At 40.9% G+C, this 22,315-nt stretch overlaps 1 protein-coding gene across 2 annotated transcripts in view; it reads right to left on the reverse strand.

The window, feature by feature from the left end:
* rbfox1 (RNA binding fox-1 homolog 1) overlaps positions 1-22,315 on the reverse strand; it is a 195,769-nt gene that overhangs the window by 59,359 nt on the left and 114,095 nt on the right. For both annotated transcript variants that reach the window (XM_069906761.1, XM_069906762.1), the window contains exon 6: positions 16,567-16,620. In XM_069906761.1, coding sequence (XP_069762862.1) covers positions 16,567-16,620 — 54 coding nt within the window. The remainder of the gene's footprint in view (positions 1-16,566; positions 16,621-22,315) is intronic.

The raw sequence follows: 22,315 nt of genomic DNA on the forward strand, positions 1-22,315 counted from the left end.
TATCCTCCAATCATGTTGTCCTTTGCTCTATTGCACCTTCTAAAGTATCCACACAGTTCCTTGTATGAAATCCATTTTTAATTTTCTGATCAGACTATTGATTTCTTCACTGTCAACTACAGTGATACTGTCATCAGATAGTCAATGCTACTTCACATGGTTCTGCATAGACGATGAAAAGAGGGCAAAAAACATGATTGATTCAGTGGGGTGGTTAGTGGGAAGAGGGTTGATGTGAAACTTTATCAACAACTGATAGTTTACCACCCATGGCTAAACTAAAAATGACTTTAATTGAGAAAGAAACATCATGTACAAGGGATAGTGCCGGGATCACCAGTCATCGATGACACTAAGCACCCTACAGTGACTCTAATCATAACTAATTATCAATACCTACCGTAAATGTCTGTGGTGAAATGCTCATCAAGGGAGTGTATAAAGTTGATGTAAGGAGAAGAAAAGAAAAGAATGGACTCAGTAGAATTTCTGGTGTATTTTTGTTGAATGACAACATTGTCTAACTGAATTAATGCAACCTAGATTGTATACCTAAAATGGATGAGGGGGGGGGGGGTGGGGGGGTGGCTTGGGAGGAGGGAGGGGGGAGGGAGAAAAAGTCATGGTAAATGTGTGGAAAAGAAAAAGTGTATATCATGGCTATTGTGATTTATGGTGTGAAAAATAAAAAATTTAAAAAAAAAAGGGAGTGTATAAAGGCATTCCCAGGTGCTGTCAGAATTTAGTTAAAGTGCAAATGTGGGAAGATATCTGTGGCATGATACAACATTGTGCATAGGTAAAGCCTGCCATTAAATGACATATACAACCCCTTGAAATCCATTCTGTTTGCATTCCATAAATATTGGAGTTGGGAGGCAACAGAGAAAAGCAACTTGTCTAAGAAAAGAATCAAAGCAAGAGTGTAAAATAGACAATAGACAATAGGAGCTGGAGTAGGCCCTTCGGTCCGTCGAGCCAACACCGCCATTTTACAGATCATGGCTGATCACTACCATCAGTACCCCTTTCCAGCCTTATCCCCATAACCCTGAAGTCCTTTGCCCACTGGAATGTTGGAGACAAAAATATATCACCGATGTTTCAGGCCTGAGCCTTTCTTCAAGGTAAAATCAGAAAGGCAGGATTTCTCAGAAAGTTTTGGAAGTCAAACAACAGGGTGGGGGGGGGAGGGGGGGAGAGGAATCCAGACCAACAAAAGGTGTTAATTGCATGTGTTAAGGGACTAAATGAGAATTTATTATGTCTGTGTGAAAGGAGACAGGGAAAGGAGAAATGACAGGGGAAGAAGGGGGGCGGGGGTGAGGTAGGGGTTTTTAAAGAAAGCCAGAAAAGTTGATATTAATGCCATCTGGTTGGAGGGTGCCCAGTCGGAAGATGAGGTGTAGTTCCTCAAATTTATGGGTGGTCTCTGTCTGGCAGTGGATGAGACCATGGACAGATATGTCAGCAAGGGAATGGGGTGGGGAATTGAAATAGATGGCCAATGGGAGATCCACACTATGGGTGGACAGAGCCGAGGTGCTCAACAAAGCGATCTCCCTGTCTGTGCCCAGTTTTTCTGATGTAGAGGATGCGGGGACAACAGACGCAATAGATGACCCATGCAGATTCATAAGTGAAATGGTGCTTCACTTGAAGGACTGTTTGTGGCCCTGAATGGTGGAGGTGTGGGCGCAAGTGTAGAATTTCCTGTGGTCACAGGGGTAGGTCCCAAGGGGACGACTGGTGGGGAAGGAGGAGTGGACAAGGGAGTCCTGGAGGGAGCGGTCCCTGCGGAAGGTGGAGTGGGGGATATGTGTCTAGTGGTGGAATCATGTGTAGGTGGCAGAAATGGCGGATGTGTTGGATGTGGAGGGTTGTGGAGTGGTATGTGAGGACAAGGGGAATCCTGTCCTTGTGGCGTGTGGTGGACGTTTCACTTGGAAGGACTGAATGGTGCTGAGGGAAGAGGTGTGGACGCAAGTGCTAGGTCCCAAGGGAACGATTAGTGGGGAGAAGTGGACAAGGGAGTCACGGAGGGAATGGTCCCTGTGGAGGCCTTTCACTTGGAAAGACTGTTTGGGACCCCAAATGTTGTGATGGGGAATGAATGTTTGGGGCCCTGAATGGTGCTGAGGGGATGAGTGCATGAGACCATTAACGTGTCTGTGCACTGCCAGACTGAGACCACCTCATCTTCCTTCTGGGCACCCTCCATCCGGATGGAATTAATATCGACTTCTCTGGCTTTGGCTAACCACCCCTCCTTCACCCCACCCCCTTCTTCCACTGTTGTTACTCTTTTCCTGTCTCTTTTGCACAGACATAATAAATTCTCATCTAGTCCCTTATCACATCCAATTAACACCTTTTGTTGGTCTGGATTCCTCCCCCTTGTTTGAATTCCGAGATTTTCTGACATATCCTCCTTCTACCTCTTCTGATTTCTCCTTGAAGAAGGGCTCAGGCCCGAAACGTTGGCGATATATCTTTGTCTCCTTTTAGATGCTGAAAAGACCGGTTGAGTTCCTACAGCATTTTGGTGGGTTTACTACAATCACAGCATCTGCAGCGAATCGTGTTTCACTAAGAGTGTAAAAGAGTTTGTTATGTTTCATGCATGACACTGGTTTTAAAAAAAAGTCCATAGAGGAAAAGATCTGAACTTAATGCAGCCCAAACAATCCTTCAGCACGTCACGCCTGAATGCTTCAACAAACTCAAATCCCCTGTAGAAAATAACGAAAACCAGCTTGAATTTGTTCAGATATTTCACTGGTAACAAGGACATTTACATTTTCATGTTCAGTCCAATGGTTCTGGAGTTGAAGGACAGGCACTTTGTTAAACCTGCAGTTTAAATAAAAATGCCATTTGTTTCAGGTCTTCGTTTACATTTCATGAGCCTTTGACAAATCTCTCTTGAATGTTCACAATGTTGGGTCTATCAGCCTCATATCTAATCAAAATTCACAGTAACCAGGGAAATCAGCCAGTGCTCACAGAATTGAAAGGTCCAAATTAATTAATTATTTCTCTCTCGTTCTCTCTCACCCTCTCTCTCTCTCTCCTTGCTTCAACCATAATTTTGTGGGTTCTGAGATGACTAATACCAATGATAATAAAACTGCACAGATCCTTCATGGGGGAGCAGATGGCAGGTGGGTAGATTATGAGGTGGTATGATCCTGCTGTCGCCTACCCAGGATATCTTTGCGTTTCTGATGTTTGGCCTTGAGATTTTTTAGTACCATCCTAAATACTTCTTCTCCACTCTGAATGAGCCTGAACTCAAAAATTCCTACACATCAGCAGAGATTTTTCACTTCTGCAAGAAACCTTTGAACACTTTTGAATCCTTCTTTCCACCGGGTAACCTCCTCCCATGTCAATGCCAGAGACAAAGGGTCTGCTTTGGGTGTCCATTGCCAGATACTTGCTCGAGACTGAGCTAAACCTGCAGTGTCAATTGGGAGAGGAGGTGGACGTGGATTCGTTTATCTTTCTAGTAAATTTTTGTGGAGGTAGCTTTGGTGGCATTTTTCAAAGCCATGAGATGCCCCAGAAAAATATAGGTATGAAAGTCCTTGAGTTTTGCATCATTTCTGACATCTTGTTCTTGAAATGTCCTTTTCCTCAATTGACCCAAAGCATTGAAGGTGGGGGTGAATTTCATCATGAATGTCAGATTTCAGCAAAAGGTGGAAGCCAAGATTATAGGAATGGCCAGTACTGTTCTCTGTATTTTATTGGAGTCAACACGTTGAAAGTATCATTACCTCTTGTTGGGCAGAAACAATTTGGCTACCTGTCCATCAGTTGGCAAATCCAAGTGGAGGTAAGAGGGAGAATGAAATGGAAGCAAGTGGTCATGGGCTAGAGTACTGCTGAAGAGGTACATCAGAATGTGAAGGGCTGTAAAGAGCTCATTATTTCTTGGAAGATGCTCCATCTGCAGAAGTTGAATCAGAGTAGTGCAAACCCAATACCCAATCCAGACTTTCCTTCTCTTAATGCCTTATTTTCTGAGTTCAGGTGGCTGAGAGGAAAAAGCCCATATCTGTATAGGAGATTCTCAGGGTGTGAGACATTATTTCATAGAAATGGTCCCTTGTCCTACCCAAACCCCTTCCTCACAGCAACCCTTTCCTACTGCCTTGATTTTACACCTGGAAAATTGCTCCAAAGAGATACAGTCAACAAAAAAGCCTTTGAAACAATCTAATCAAGGGTGGAATCCCAAAAGCCAAATCCAAAATCAGAAATAACTGATTGGAAAGGGAATAACTCTTCCTCTTGAAATAAAATCGATTAAGATGATCGATAACACAATAGAGTTTACAAATGATTACCAAATTTCAATTTGGAGAATGTAGCACTTACTGATTGCAGTCCCAGAATTCATTGTAATATTTTGCAAATACAAATTAATACGAGTTGAATACCAATCACAGCATTGTATAAGGAAAGAACAGCTATTAGGTTTTGATTCAATAATTTTCTGCATAAATACCTCTTACAAATGGAATGATTCGAATTGTCTTGACATTTTGTTTCATTTTCATAATTCAATAATTTTTTTTCTTCTTTCCAATTGCGCTCAACTAACTAAGATACCCTGAACAGAATTTTAATCTGAAGTTAAATTTGCCTTTCATCTTAATTAGTAGAAATTCCTAAAACTAGGAAATATGAGGTTTTTTTTTTTAGGTTTCTACGTAGTAAAAGCAAGATTACAGGCACCTCTGAAATGGAGCACAAGAAGAATCACAGCCTCCAAACACCTCCACTATCTCCCCCACAACACACACAAACTCGTAACCATTGATCTCTCCATTCGTCCAGCTGCTTCAACCACAGCATCTCCAAAAGTGATATACAGAGCAATGCTGCCGAGATAATGAGCGCCACCACAATGCTATTCAGTATCCTGTAGTGTTGACGTGCTAGTGTTGTGCATTTCATTTTGTACAATGCAATTTTAATAAGAATATGAATGCATTTCCTCTTTAAGGTTGCCCAGAGTTTTGAGCATGCCATTTATTTCAGGAGTGGCAATAAAGAATACAGTCGTTAGAGTCAGAGTTCAACAGCATGGAAACAGGCCATCCAGCCTATTACGTCCACACTGACCGCAGGGTCCTCATCCACATTAACCCAATGTTCCAGCACTTGACCTGTAGACTGGCTGCTCATTGGGCTCTTTTTAAATGCTGTCAGTGACCCCGTTTCCATCAAGGTATTCCAGCTACTATCAAGGCAACAACAAAAAAAAACACTCGAACTCATTGTTCAGTGAGACCGCATCATTAGTCACAGGGTACAAAGTCACAGGACGCCAGTCCATAATGCAATTGTTTTGAACTGGACAGAAATGGTGCTGCCAAGTTTTCAGTCAATATTGGCTTGGGCACAAGGAGCAAAGCCCCTCTGCACTTTTGACTTCACAAACACCAACCTGCACCAGTCCTGCTCATAATCTGGCCTGCGTCAAAAAGGTCCAGCACCTGATTTGGACCCAAAACCTTTCTGAAGAATAAGATGTTTTGTCAGATCCCTGTCTGGATACAAGCGAGGCCTAGCTTTCACAAGGGATCTGGTGTCCTATGGATGAATCCTTCTCCCAGCAAACTTGAGGGATGCATTTCCCCTCAAAGTGTGGTGTGGAATTCAATATTCAGCAGGGCAGATCATTACCTATGGATATGCAGGCAAAAGCAGATAAATGAGTGCAAGGTTACTCGAATTGCAATACTGAAAGAGCAGTATTTGCAAGTTGGAAAAGAACGGATTTGTTGCAATTATCGATCATCCACTGAATGTCTCCTGATAATGTAGAGCTTTTATCAATAAAATTAATTAAACACTTATGTGCACCTTGAAGGCATTATTATAGAATTAAAAGGAATTTAACCTTATATGGATTGTGCAGAGGGGAGGCATAATAAGAACATCTTTGTGGTCCTTCACTGACTGCATTGATGTGGCTTTGAGTCCTGCTTAAATGTTGAATCATTTCCATTCATTGAGGATTAAAGTGAATCGTGCTGGAAAACATATTCCACGACCACGATGTTTGATGAACATATGTTTGTTTATCAGGGTCAAGCTGAACACAACTCAAAACCAATACCTGCAGCCAAATAATACGTCCATTATAGGCACATCAGTCTTACAATACACTCAGTCACACACAACATTCTTCCCTGCAGAAAACAAAAATAGTAAAAACTGGCACCAGCATATTCAGCCCAGCAATTAATCAATACATTACAGCCTCTCACTCACCGCATCCTCATCCCTCTGGATCGTCTGATGGAACAGGTGTCTCTGTGGCTGCAGAGGATGTGGGAATGCTGAGGCAAATCCAGCAAAAGGGACCCACTTTTGCCTCTCTTTCTCTTACTGTGGGGGGGTGCTGAACAATACTACTGGTGACTCTATCTTGGCAGGCTAAAGGAAATTTCGTATAATATTATGTTTTCTGTGATGGGTCCTGGACAAAGTAGCAAGTCTCTGAGTTCCTTGCAGTAGACAAACAAAGAATTTCATGTATGTTACATTCTAAATGTAGTATTACATGAGAATAATGGTACCTTTACAGTAGAAGAATCTTGAATCATTCACCCTCAGAGGGAAAAATCCAATCAAAAAATCAGATGTCATGGATAACATCAAAACTAAAAGTTATGAAGGTTGAGGTGAGCTCAAAACTCAATGTCCTTCTCACATTGTTCTTCATACTCAACCCTGATTTACAAATTGTGAATGGGATCATTATACACCTCTCCGTTTCCACGCCAAAAACACACCTTACTCTCCCCTCCTCTCATTTTCGCCGAAGCCGTAACGGTGAGGAGAAACTGGACAAACTTGAATTGTTTTCTCTGGAAAGAAAAGCTGAGGAATAACCTGATAGAAATATGTAAAATTATGAGATGCATAAATGAGGAAGAAAGTCAACATTTTGTTTTCGCCAGGATGGCAAAAACAAATATTAAATGCCATAGGTATAAGGAAAGAGGAGAAAAGGCATTTGCAAGGCAAGTTTATTGACACAGAGCGTGGAAGTGCCTGAAACATTACTGAGGAGCAGATATCATAGCCACCTTTAAGGAGCATGGAGGGAAAAATATGAAGATGCAGGGAAAAGAGGGATATGAACCACAGAGCATAGAACAGTGGAGCACAGGAGAAGACCTTGCAGCCCACTTGAACGTGCCAACAGAATGTCCAAATCAAACTAAAACTGTGTTACTTGCACCTGATCGGTAACCCTCCATCCCCTTCATATTTAAGTGTCCATTCAGAAGGCTGTTAAATGCTAGCTATTGTATCGGCTTCCACCACTCCTCCAGGCAGTTGGTTCCAAGCATCTACCACTCGCTGTCTGAAATAGTTGTCTCGCACATCTCCTGTTGTGGTAACCAATGCAGTGACCATAGCAGAGAGCACACTGCTATGACCGGTGACCTAGGTTTGAATCTGCTGCCATTATTTGTAAGGAGTTTGTATGTTCTCCCTGTGACTGTGTGGTTTCCTCCAGGTGCTCTGGTTTCCTCCCATGCGCCAAAAATGCACAGGTTCAGTCACTTAATGGGTCACAGGAGTGGTGCAGGTTCGTAGGCCAGAAGCGCCGTGTTACCATGCTGTATCTCCAAAATTAAATTAAACTTCATCAATCTCACCTTAAACACAAGCTCCCTGGTGTGCGAACCTTTTACCCTGGGACAAGCGTTTGACTGTCCATCCTATCAATGCCTCTCATAATCTGAAAACCCTTGTTTAGATCTCCTCTCAGCTTTCTACACTCCAGAGAAAACAACCCAGGTTTGTTCAACCTCTCTCCATAGATTATACCCTCGAAACCAGGCCATATGCTACTAAACTTCCTTTGTACCCTTTCCGATGAGCAGGGGCAAAGGCTCATTGAAAGCAACTCGAAGCGTATGTGCAAGGGTTTTTTTTTCCCCACTGATTGAATATAAGTCCCGTGGTTTCGATGACTGGTTTGGCACTGAGTGCTATTTGCCAATCTTGGTCATGCTGATGTTGTTCTGGTTGGTGTGTTTGTGTTACTTGATTAATAATCACAGGACCTGACCACTAAAGAGTTCAAAGCCAACCACGGCAGATGTAGGACTTAAATTCCACTCATTAAAAAAAATTAAAAGATAATAATGGTTAAGCGTGACTGTGAAGCAGCTACTTCAAGCCAAGGCCAGCACTTGGTGTTCATCTGTAATTGTCTTTGAACTGAGTTGTTTACTCTAATATTTCAAAAGGCAGCGGGTCTATAAAGACTGAGTAATGATTTATGTACACAGCTCAGTAATGATTTCTTTCTCTAAAGCACATTGATGAATCGGGTACTTCTAAGGCAAGTCTTGAGGTCACTCTTACCAATAGTTACTTTTTAATTCTTTAACAAGTTGATTTTGAATTCTTCTGCTACCTTGATGGTATCAGTTTTGCCCTCTCAATTGTTACCTTATTCAGCAGCTGCCTGCTAAATTGATTAAATCCATTGTAGTATTAAGCCTGTGCAGATGGACACAGTCAACCCATTCGTTCACTTTGAATCTACATTCTTTCTGTTACATTGTGGGAAAGCATTTCAAAGCTGATTACAATAAAAATGTTAGATTGGGCAGCAACTTGTATTGGACAATAAATAATACTTGTCTGTGGCCTGGCTGCAAAGGCCTAGTCATTGAGAGATCCTAACTTTCATTTTTCACTTTAATACAAACAGGATATCAATTTCAAAATTCAAAAGATTGACTCATGCACTCGTCATTTCACAGATCCAATCTGGTTTGATACTGAAGGGCAATTTTTCCAATAATTTCCCTCATGGGAAAGGGTTCATGCTCCACTGAACCAGGCCAATTGAGAAGTTTGTGGCATTAATCCACATGCTGAGTCACACAAATCATTCTGGCTGTCGTACTAGAGTTTCAGAAATGCAAGGGAAGAAATACCGACACTAAAAATACCTTTCTCTGTGGCATTGTGGCGAAAAGAATGACAACTTTAAAGAAAATCATCATTATTCTTAAATACAGTAAATCCCAGGTATCCGACACCTATGGGAACGGGTAGATGCAGGATAAGTGAATTTTCCAGTTGCATGAGATTGCATATTGTGTGGATTAGAGAAACTAACAGTGAGGGTCGCTAATTTTAAACTTCCATATTTTTACCTATCTATTTTCATGATTTTTATTTTGCCGGTTGCTTGAGGCGGCTGGTTGCTTAAATTCTGGACAACAGAGATTTTATTGTAATAGGATAAACCTTTCCAAATATGAGAATTAACCATTATTTATCATAACATTAATGTGGATTTTCAGGGATTCTTTTCACTGCAAACCAGCGAAAGTAGGTAAGGAGTTGTCACTGAAATTTCATTCATCTAACAAGTTGCTGTGGTATTATAAATATTTATTTTTGCTTGAGTTAATGGTTGCATAGAGGTTACCAAGGTAAATCTACAACTTATATGTTGTATTACTGCATCCTCCAACTAATCATACATCAATGAATTATTTCACCCACTTCCAATTTTCCCTTTCCCTTCTCTACATCCCCTGTCACATGGAAAGTTCTATATCCTTAGAAGTGAGTTATACATCTTCAAGCAGTGCATCACAGGCTTCTTGCTGAGCTTTACAGCTATACAGCCTGCTATGACTGAATATTTAATCACAAAAATGAGCTGGCAGATATGATGTACAATGTGGTTAAGCCTTGCAGCGTGTGTCTTCACCGGCAATTGAGAACTGTTGAAATCACCATACATCAGTGACATCCTGACAGCGTTGTATAACCTTCTGTGTTTTTTACTTATTTATGAAGATTAAAGATGTTTTAAATCAACAGCTTTTCCTCAAGATATATTTTTTTTTCTTTCATTTTGTGTCAGTGAATTTTTAATTATTTAAACAGGTGAAAAGCTCATTGGAAATCATACGAAAATATCACGACTACATGTATGCAGAATAGCTTTCTGCACATGTAGCTAACGACAATAAACGTCGATTTAAATACTTCTTCACCGACTCAGTTGGTAGGACTGTTTTATATTGCACTAAATCATACAGAAGTTCGACAATACTGTGAAGTAAGAGGGCCTCCAAATAGTGTCCCAGCATTTGGAGCATGTGAAATGGGAAAATGTGGGACCTCACCCTTTCAATTACAAGAATAGTTTCAGCTTTCTTGTTGGACCTGTGCTGCGTTAACACATCTCAAAAGAGTCTCCGGGGCAGGCAGGAGAAAATTTAAACGGAAATTTGGTTCCTGAGGACCTGGCAAGTCTTGCTGTGAAGTACACGAACATGAACAAAGTCGTTTTTAATTATTTATGACGGAGTGCTCGCTTTGCAGCAATAAAATCTCACGTCATCACTTGGTCTTCCTGCAAGAGGGCATCTTGGGGAGCACAACTCCAGAAAAGGGTAAAATAAATATATAGACCATCCACATCTACTGTCCTCCAATAATGATTAAGGAAGAAGCAAAACACAAACACAAGGTCCGGAGTGGACAGGTAGTTCCATTTCTTTGCACACTTGCGATATTATGCCTGATATCAATATACTTGTACAAGGTTTTGCTCTGGATTAATTCACGTCTTAAAATTTGTACATTGCATTCATATCTAATTTGACTTGGAGTATTTATATTTCAGTATTTAACTTCTTGCAAATATATTCATGACATGGTGAAATTGTTTACACAAATTCTTGATGTGTCACACGTTGCTGCCAATTAGATACCAACAACATGCAACTTGCTGGATATCAGTTTAATCACCATTGTAGATAGTTATCAAATTACTGAGCAAGAGCATGGACAGCCAGAGAGTGAAAAAAATTAATGTACTCATTAAAAAAGTGGAAATGTTCACCGATGCAATCACTTAATAGGGAAACACAAACAGCTGTTGGTTTTTTTTAATATTCAAGGTGTAACACTGAATAAAAATATTCAGAGACGAAGTATATTGATTTTGTTTTTATAGTTACCTACCTTATATTCATTAAGGAATTGCATAATTAAAATCCAGTATTTTCAGGAAGACAAGCAAGTGGTTTGTTTATCAGTGAGGAAATATCACTCAGATTTTTATTCTTTACAAGAATTTTAACTCTGTTACTAACACCGATTACTAAAGTTATAGAGAACAAGTTCAGATGCCATTTAAACAGTCTGTTGGCAAAGATCACTTAATTGGATTCCCAATAATAATGAGAGTGTAGAAAGGCTGGCAATAATAATTCTGGAGCCATTAAATGTTCATAACATGGAGGGAGGAACCTAGTACGTTATGTATGCAACAGGATGATTAAGTGTCTTTGAGCTATCAAAATGGGAGAATGCTAAGAGAAAGGTGCTAAACTATTATAAGCGCATTCACAACGCTTTCCATTATTTTTACCATTCGGCTGATTGACTTGGAAAAATGGGGAAGAATTAAGGTCTTTCTTTTTTAAAAAATCAGTCTTTATTTATGAGATATCACAGGTCAAACCAGTACATACTGATTGCGGCAGAGAAGGAAGTGATGAAACACTTAGCAAAGCAGCTGGAATGGTGTAACGAATATCACTTAAGAACAACAGCGTTCCGGGATTTTCTCCCAATAATGAATAGCAGTCCTCATCAAAGTGAGGGCAATGTGATTTGGAACTTGAATTCGAAGCTGGTGTCTTTATCCTTCAGGTGATAAAGACCAAGCATTTAGAAAGTGCTGTAGATAAGGATCTGGCAACGGTCTCTGCAGGGCATTTTTAAAATGGAATGCACTGGTCATGTGCCCCAGGCAAGGGGACAGTGAAGGAGGTTCTGCACTGTTTGGACTGGATAGTGCTAAATCTTTTTTTATTTCTGTAGTTGCACCCTTCCAGGCAAGTGGAGAGAATTAGGGTGATTTAACGTCGAGATATACGAGTCACTTACCACTGCATATCCAACATCTTTCTTTGGCTTGGCTTCGCGGACGAAGATTTATGGAGGGGGTAAAAAAGTCCACGTCAGCTGCAGGCTCGTTTGTGGCTGACCAGTCCGATGCGGGACAGGCAGACACGATTGCAGCGGTTGCAAGGGAAAATTGGTTGGTTGGGTGTTGGGTTTTTCCTCCTTTGCCTTTTGTCAGTGAGGTGGGCTCTGCGGTCTTCTTCAAAGGAGGCTGCTGCCCGCCAAACTGTGAGGCGCCAAGATGCACGGTTTGAGGCGTTATCAGCCCACTGGCGGTGGTCAATGTGGCAGGCACCAAGAGATTTCTTTAGGCAGTCCTTGTACCTTTTCTTTGGTGCACCTCTGTCACGGTGGCCAACATCAATGTGGCATGATTAGTGCAACACTGTGTTACAGTGCCAGTGGCTGGGATTCAAATCCGGCGCTGTCTGATCAGAGTGTACATTCTCCCCATATCTGTGCGGCTTTCCATCCTCCCAACATTCAAAAATAGATTGGGGATTTTAGGTCAATTAGATGTAATTGGGTGGCATGGGCTTCTGGACCAAAAGGGTCTGTTACCGTGCTGTATGTCTATAAATTTTTAAAATTTAAAGATCAACCACAGCTTTTACCTGATTGGCCCAGTTAACATTCTGGTTCCATTAGTTCAGATGGTGACGACAGTGAGGGAGTCAAGATAAGAGTCTATTGTTAAATTCGCTCATCAGAGATAGTTATTGCTGAGGATGTTAAGGGTGTAAATCCTACGGCATAGGTGCTCTGTGGTTATTAAAGGATTACTTAAGGTGGTATGTGTGTGGAAGAAAATGTTGAGAACCTGTGGTGTAAATGTTACCTGCCGCTAATTCACTGTTGTCCAGGTTGGCTGCATCTGGATTCATTATCAAAAGAATTGCAAATGAAGATGAGCATTGTTGGTCCTAAAAACATTCCGGCTTTAAATACTCTGAAGCTGTGCCTTGAGACTCCCTCTTGATTGTGTAATGAAATTGTGGTATTTGTCTCCTTAATAGAAAAGAATATTTGCATTTTATTAGACAATCGATCATTTAGTTTGTATTGTCCCTGCTCATGATGTGATTTGTGATCGTGAAAGAAACTTGCATATTAATCTTGCCAGTCTAGATTATTTCTAGACTTTATAATTTTTAAAAAATTTGAGCCATTAATTATCTTTGCCTCTTTTCCAAATGCCGAGTTTTTCCTTCACTACCTTTCTCTTTTCAGTTTGACACTAATTCACCTAATTTCCCTTGTCACTCATTAAATCAGCTATTTTATATGTAACTTTCATTATTTAACCTGAGGATCCTCATATTGATGCTCCATAAGACTTTGGATCCCCTGTTGATCCTGTTCAGTTCAGAGTTCCAGCAATTTGCTCCAAAAGATAAAGTTTGAAGTGGGGGGGGGGGGAGAACAATTCTAATTAATAACTGCTTTGTCTTCACACCACACCCTTTTCTACACTTCATCAATTTCTCAGCCTTTATCTTTGAATACTTTAGACCACTTGTTTTGTAAACATTTTTGCTCAGAGAGATTACAATCTCATTGTTCCTTAAATTAAATAAATTGCAATGATTTCTATGATCTAATTCATTAAGGCAAAAATTAGAGCAAGATTTTTAACCACAACTTACATTGGTGAACTACTCAGTATTTGCAATGGTCGAAGTGGAAAAACACAGGTTACTTCAAAGAAGAGTGGCCGTTCAAGTTTCAGTAAAGCAGCAGTGTCAATAAAAGTTTCAAGTACAGACCTGTTACTCCTATCAGATTTGAAGTTAGTTAATCAAAGCATTTTTCCAAGCGTTTAATTTTAAATATAATTTGAGAACATACCAGTTCATACCAGTTATTTAATGCTAACCTGCATTAATTTATGCAGCACTGTTGATTCTCAGTTAGATGAGCATTAATACAATTTTGGCAGAGAGGGCTCCATGTAGACAATGGTTTTTAACTGCCTTACAGGTCATGACCACCAGATGTTCTCATATAGTATTACAAAACATTTCAAATTACAATCATGACTCCATCTACAACTATAAAATCTGCTTTATTCCTTAATCAGCATATTTGACATCTGGTTTCAATATTGATGTCCAAGGTGAAACCATCAATGAAACAACCTGCGAAGAGCTAATACACATTAAATATCCAATCAGTATCCTTGTCAAAGTATAATGTGAAATCTCTTTGTTCTCCATTATGCTTGTAAACTGGGCAGAAACGATCTTTCGGCATCAAGAAATGGAATATTGCCCAAATTGTCCTTTATCCAAAATTTGTGAGAACACTCCTGTGTCTGTACACAAGTTATGTGAAAGTTACATGCAGCAGAGATCTTGTGTAACACGAGGAGTAACCAAAACTTGATTTCAATTGGATGGGTTTTAATGAGAGTCAAATCAGAGGTCCCTTTTACACAGAGCTGTAAAGCCAACTTTTATCCGCCTTTCGAGGTCTGTGTAAAAAATAATCAAAGGTGGATTATTTCCTCGTCTTCAATCCTCGGCAAGGGTGGGGGGTGGTAGTCTCAGCGGTGGAGCGTAGTGTTGTGGGACCTATCTAAAACAGTCGACCTGTTTTGCCAGGTCAAAGTGCCAAGTAAGGTAACATTGTGATGTTGGGTTCTGAAAAGTTTTGTAGTCAGTAGTGAGTAGAGCAGTGCACTACGAGGTGAATAGTGTGTGAATGTCAGCTCGGTGGGTCTGGACACGAGGGTTGGCAATCACATGTAGCTTTTATTCACACACAACAATTTGTAGAAGAGTGTGGAAAAATGTTAAACAGTACACAATTTCTGCTCCTCTGTATTATGGACTTATAAAACTGTGCTAAAGGGGTGCTGAATACAATTAGCCTTAGTCTACCCTTGTAACTGCCAAATGAAGTTGGCAAGAAAAGTATATTTCATGCATTAGTTCAGATTACAATTTGATTACCTATATTATCAACAATGGAACCTTTATAGACACTTAATATGCTGGCACGCATTTGTTGACAGATACCTGCAGTTACTATAAATGCAAAACTATTCTGTAACCTTAATTTTGGCAACAATAATAATTGTATTTTTTAGGTTTGAATGTTTGTGAAAATTGCTAAAATCAATTGAAATAGTCAACCATTTATAAACTATGCATAGCATTATAATATTTTCCCATGCTCCATTACAAACTGTGTGTGTGTGCTTTATTCCCGTTACATTTTCCCACACTCCTCTATAAATTGTGTGCATGTGTGCTTTATTCCAGTTAACATTTTCCCATGCTCTTCTATAATTGTGTGTTAATAAGTGGTAAACCCTTGTAAACACAACACAACGGCACACTGGGTGCTACACGTCCCACCTCTTTTGCTTTGGGAAGTCAGCTTGCTGTGTAAAAGGACTCGCGGAGCTGGCTTTTCCCTGTCCTGTGTGAACAAGCAAGTCGGTTTCCAAAGACAGGTCATACATTATGGCAACACCGCGGCTTTTCAGTGTAAAAGGTACTATAGAGAAAACTGCCACCTCCTCCAAAAGTTTCCTTTTTTGACCATGAAGGTTAGGATTAAAATTATGAAAGTGATTTGTTTGTAGATTTTAACATTAGGAAGTTTTTTCACCTGTAAGTTTGAGCACAAAGTGTTGGAAGGTATAAATAAGGAAAAACAAATGTTCTTCTTGCTATGATAGAGTAAAAGATAAATATCAATGTACAACAAGAAACAAAATAAATGCTTACCTATGGTGGCATTTAACCTTCGAGGTTGAAAAGAAAAAATGAGACTGGCAATATAATCCAAAACTTATGCAAGTTTGATCCTATAATAATAATTGCAGGACAGTTGAAACACGGGTGGTCCAACAATTTAATGCAATGAGTAACCCAAGAACACAATTATACAAGTGAAATTGATTCTAATAATAAAGAATATACCTGAAAAATGAACAGCTGCACAATCTCATTCTTCATCAACGTTCAGCCAGAATATGGGCAGAGTTGAATGTACAGAAAATTCCTCGTTAAAATCTCAACCATTGTAGAGCAAAATACAGTGGGTAAAAATGTCACTGAGTGCATTCCAGACTGAGGAATTCAATGACAAATAATAAAATGACATCACAAACTAGCCAACTAACCCTTTAAGATCCACACCAGATTTATACATACACTATTTCATAAAATATAAACTTTCTCTGCCAGTAAATATGCAGCAGGTGGATATTCTCCATGTGCACATTCTTTTTCCAGGACCATTTGATTAAATATCAAATACAAACAATTTCTGTAAATAAGCATTCTGGGTCCTCCTACTTACAATGGAATCAAAGTAAGGCTCTGGAATTATTTTTGATTTCTATTTCATCTCACATCAGTCTGACATGTTCTCTTATGTAGGTTGCATGGAGTCAAGGAATTGTACCACAAGTAGAGATGTGCACAACTCATCCGTGTGAAACCACAACTGCTGGAATTAATTTAATGGACACCAGCATCTTAAGTGATAAACTGTGGCACTGGCAGATTTTACAAATCAATGACATTAAAATATTGGTTCAAGAATGAACATGGGTTGTCTTACCTGCATAGAATTCAGGGCTGTATACTGCACCCACAACTGGGTTTAATTTCCACCCTAAAATAGAATGAATACAATTATATTATGTCATGCATTCAGAAGGTTAAACTCCTTTTGAAATTAAATTGATTTATTCTTTATTAATAAAACAATGCTATATTCTTTAAAAAAAACCTTGATTTGTTATCAAGGTAATGTCAGACCAACATATCTAGCACAATTTAAGTAAAATGCTCAGCAAGATCAGTTTAAGATGAATTTGTGACAATATAGAAATCTATATGTGGTTGCCTCAGAAACAATGGTCTATTGTTGGTGTTACATGTCCAGGCCTTCTGGGACACTATGGATCTGCATTAACCAGGGATATAAAATCTGAATCTTGTCTATCTCCTCGTCTAAGCACCTCACACGTTAATGAATGGGTCCCCCCAGCAATACAAATTAATGATTAAATAGGGAGGAGAAATTTATCAAACACAGAGTGCAGCATTTGCATGAGGCAAATTTGCATTTTTGGCTCGGAACATTTAATTTCCATTCACTAGCAATCTTCACAAGAAACCTCTCATGTTTATTGCACCATTATTGATTTGGCATCTAGAAATGTACTGCATGGCATCACTGCAGGTCATGGTGATCCTGTAAAGATGGCAGAAGTTGGAAAGTCCTCAGATGCTGTGGAGAAAGTGTGGAGCCAGCTGCTCTCCTTGATGTATAATATCCCCCAGCTCTGTGCATAGTATAGATGAGGTCTGAAAGCACACATCTCCCATCATGGAAGAGCAGCCCTGAAAAACCCAAAAGAGAAAGAAAGCCTCAGCAGCATGCTTTGTCAGCCAGGGCTGAGCCTTTGAAGTGCATCATGGAAGCTTCTGATCCCCCAGCAGATTGGACATAGAGCATCAGCAGCTAAATATTGCTTCAGTGGCAGGCTTCGGCTTAGGGCCTCACATTGGGCCACAGGCTGCTGGCCACTGGAAACCTGAGATCAGATCCAGGACTTGTGCAGGCCTCTGAAAGACCTCGGGCTTCCTCGCATGTCAGGTGCTTTAGGATGTGCAGTTTGGATACTTAAAGCTCAGGTTCACCATTGAACAATAATAGGCCGTGCAACTAAGGAGGTCACGGGGGTGCTGAGTTCAGAGAAGGCGGTGAGATCTATGGACCCTCATTGTCTCTGAAGGGAATCCCTTTTGCTTCTCCTCGCTTGAATAATGGTACTGGATTACGTGGCCACACTTTGCTGTTGTCGGGCAAACAAAGGAAAGATTGTTGTGTATTTTGTGTACATGACTGTAAATGGCATCTTGAATCTCAATGCAAAATGCTATATAGCAAGAAATGTGAACAGACAGGCAGGAGGAAGTTAATAGCTTCAGTGACATAAAAGAGACCTTTCCATGCTCTAACCAGCATTCATAACTATTATTCCGCTAATGACAAATGCAGTGGAACATTCAAATTTCCAGCTCTGCTAATCATTATTTCTTTCTTTTAAGGCGACGCCATAAATGGTAGGCACATTAATGAGAACGTTTGGAGGTCTGTGTTTTCAGCCTGACATATTTTCTTACCTTTTAATGCAGCTTTACTTCTCCTGCTCTTGTGAGCTTTCTATTTCTGCATCTTGGTCACAATATAAATAATGAACATTATCACACAGAAAGTCGGTTTCCTTAAACCCATTCTCTGCTTTGCCCCATGAATCTGATTAAAGCTGTTGCCGTTTGAAAGCATCATTGATTAGTTTCCCCAGCAGAGATTCTGGTGTAAGCTATTTCAATGTATTTCATATGCTGTTACCATTGCCATCAAAGACCTGACAGATTTCTCTCAGACTTTAAGTTACACTAATGGTCTCTCAATTTGTCCAAGAAAAATCCTCTGAGACCGAGATCGATGCTCACAGCTGAAAGGTTGCCTAATTTTTCATCTCTTTTCCACTCCCTCTCATAGCTGGATCATCAAACTTTCCAGTGCTGGTGTAAGGAAGACTTCATTTATCATGAAAATAACATCAATTAAACTTTGCTTTGTCTTGTCTATGAGCTTTGTGCTGGCCCATAATTGTGTGGGATAATCAGGTTTGATGACAGTGGGTCACAGTGAGCTTGTAGTTGTCAAGGTGCCATTCTTGGCACATTGGAAAGGAACGTGCTGCCAAGATCACCAAGGGCCACCTTTTGACGGCAGTTCAGTGGATATCGTCGTTGGTCTTTGCTGATTTCTTTATCTATGCATTGTGGAGTGAAAGTTTGGGAAAAAATGGAAATCAGATACCAATGTATCTTACCTCGTTCTCTGCTAACATGTGGAAACCATACATATTTCTGAGCATTTGTATTCTCTGTACATTCAGCCCCCAACTTGGAATTGCTAAACTACATTTAAAATGATAGGGGCAATTTTATTTTTCTTTGATTCGCAGAGCCTTTGGTCACTGAGTTCACACTAGGCCATTTCATGTTTGGCCTTCGCCTTGAGACCGGCTACAGAGCAGATAGAAAAATGGGAACTTACCTTTCAGACAGCTGCTCCAGCATCCCATTCATATCCAGAGGCACCTCGTAGCATCCTCCGGATCTGACGGAGGTGGGGCGACTGGTGCCGTAGTGCCACCCTTCATCAATATGCGGCAGAGCAATGGCCGTCTTCCCTACCCATAATCCCCCATGCAGCTGGAACTGCTCTATGGTTCCTAGAACAGTTCCAGCTGCGAGGAGGATTAAGGGAAGACGGCCATTGCTCTGCCATGTCTTGAGCTGCAGGGAGAGGCCCGGTGCGACTGTCCCAGCCCACACCAGCCTCCCCCTGATGACTCCCACTGCCCCTCCAGTCCCACTGCCCTGCCGACCCCCCGCTGACAACTCCCGCTGCCCCGCCACCCCTGACTTGGAGGGAGAGGTGTGAGTTGGGTGATGGGTCGCGGGCTGACGGCTTCATCAGCCCACCCCTGAATAGCCGCTTAGCATGGCTGTACATTCAGATCGATCAGTGAAGGGCTGCGCTGCGGAGATTATCCCTCTCAGAGAGGGGTTGGAATATACGGCTCAGAGACGGCCTCTGCACATTCAGAAGGGTAGGTGATTATGTGTTTTGGCAGAATTTCTTTGCCTTTATGTCTCAACTTTTGGGCTATCTGAAATGCCCTACTGACAATCAAGCAAAATATTTTTTACCTCGATCCTTTTAATTCTTCCCACATTCTTATCAACTCCCCCCCAGAATCAACACCCATCTACATCTGGTCAACTAATCTACCAAACAGAGCATTCAGAGGAAATCAATGCGGTCACAGGAAGAACACGCAGAACCCCACACAAACAGTGCGAGAGTTAAGGATTGAAGTTAGGCCACTGGAGCTGTGAATCAGCAAATCCACTTGCTATGTCATTGCGTCACCTTATTTAATTTAATGTTTTAAACTAATTGATAGTTAAGTGTTTTTAAACAATATTTATATATCTTGCATTTATTTAGATAATTACAGATGGGACGGTTAGCCTAGTGACCCAGGTTTGAATCTGTAAAGGGTTTGAATGTTCTCTCTGTGTCTGTCGGGTTTTCCCTGGGTGCACCGGTTTCCTCCCACCTTTCAAAAATAGTCAGGGATTGTAGGTTAATTGATGTATTTGGACAGGATCAGGGACAGTTTCTTCCCCTCTCTGCGTTCCGTAGGGACCAATCCCTCAGTGACTCCCTCATGCACTCGTCCCACCCCCACCAATCCCCCCACCCCGGCACCTTGCCAGCAGGAGGTGCCACACTTGTGTCCACACCTCCTCCATCACCTCAGTTAGGGTCCCCAAACAGGCCTTTCAAGTGAAGCAACACTTCACTTGTGTATCCGCAGGATTGATTTACTGCATCCAGTGCTCCTTTTGTGGATTTCTCTACATTGGAGAGACTGGGTTCAAATTGGGAGATCGTTTCACTGAGCACCTTGGCTCCATTTGCACCAGTAGCCAACCATTTCAGTTCTGTGTCACACTCCCACATGTCTGTCCATAGCCCTATGTACTATCCCACCAAGGCCACCTGCAAATTGGAGGAACAACACTTGATTTCCCATCTGGGCACTCTCCAGCCAAATGGCATTAACATGACTTTCCTAGTTTCTAGTCATCTGCTCTCCTCTTCCAACTCCCCTTCATTTTTCCATTTCTCCTCCCTCCCTTCCCGTAGTCATCCCTCTTCCCCTTGATCTCTGCTGTGTCCTCCCTCCTCTCTTCACCTATCACCTCCCGCCTTGGAACCACCCCTCTCCCCACTCTTTTGTTCAGATGCCTCTTGACATTTTTCCATACCTTGATGTGGGTTCAAGCTCGAAACGTCAGTTATATATTTTTACCCTTGCTCTATAAAGGACACTACTTGACCTGCTGAGTTTCTCCAGCTTTGTGTTTTTATTTCAGCCACAGTGTCTGCAGATTTTCGTGTTTTTATTCAGGGTCAGAATATCTCGTTAATGTGCTGTGTGTCTAAATTTAAGGGCAATTAAATATTGGTCATCTGTTTGAGAATGTCATTATCTGTTTCGCCAATGGACTGTGAGAAGGCTATCAGAGCAGCCCAGGAGCATTGCCTTCAGATCTGCCACCTGAGGCTCACTTGCCACTCACAAATCAATCTGCATCACTGGACAGCCATGGTACTGGGGCGTAAGGATGCAAAAAGGAGCCTCAAAAAGTGGGTCGGCTGAGAAACAGTGCAGGTGGCAAACATGACCAGTGCCCTGGATTGAAGACCACCTGTCCTATTATCTCTCCAGGATTAAAATGGCAGCTGACCCTGCTCCTTGATCAAAAAGAACAAGCCACAAATAAAACTGCTCAGTGGCTGCAATTATATCCCTAATTCAAATGGCAAAAACGCCATCCTTTCTTGCAAGAAAAGTCATTAACCATTTGCAAGACACTGTCTTCATTTGAATAGAATTGAAGAGAGAGAGCAGCCAGAACTTTGCAGCTTGCTAAATGCAGAACAAAGCAAGCAAGTTTAATAACCAGCCACACTGTTAGACTTAGGTTATATTGTAGCATGGAAGAGAACTCCTGGTGCATATTGCACACACAAAAAGAGTTAAACATTTAACAATACAGGGAAATTAGTGGAAAGTATCATTAAAAAGAAGTTGACAGGACACTCAGACAAACATGAGAGCACACAAGGATTTGCACTCACTGGGTCACATTTCATGAGCCTAAATGAATTTTTGAAGAATTCTCTCAGTTGAGAACAGACATCTGTCAAGAGGCACGGATAAAGGACACTCAGCAAGGTTGCACATATATAACTCTGGACAGCAAAGATGATACTTCCTGAATACTTTTGGGGGTATTTTATAGATTTTGAAATTCATCTAAAAATTTTCTTATAACATACCATCTTTTAGGTATAACCTATTTATGTGATTTCCTGTCATTTTTAAGTCTACTTCAAACATACAAAACCATGAAATGCAGCATGTCATTGAAAATTAATTTTCTGCATTCGCCCTTGGACGTCTTCCCTGCTGATCTTGGTGCAGTCAGTGAAGAACAGGGAGAAAGGTTTCACCAGGACATTGTCATAATGGAAAACTGGTATGAGGGCAACTGACATCCATCGTTGCTGGCTGACTATTGTTGAAGACTAACCCAAGAGGCATCAGATGCTAAGTACAAATGAAAATCAGTGGCAAAATATTTTTAGGTCACTTCAACTAACACAATGTGTCAGCATCATTATGTGATTAAACATGGTAAAT

This window comes from Narcine bancroftii, chromosome 12, assembly GCF_036971445.1.
Source record: "Narcine bancroftii isolate sNarBan1 chromosome 12, sNarBan1.hap1, whole genome shotgun sequence".
NCBI lineage: Eukaryota > Metazoa > Chordata > Chondrichthyes > Torpediniformes > Narcinidae > Narcine > Narcine bancroftii.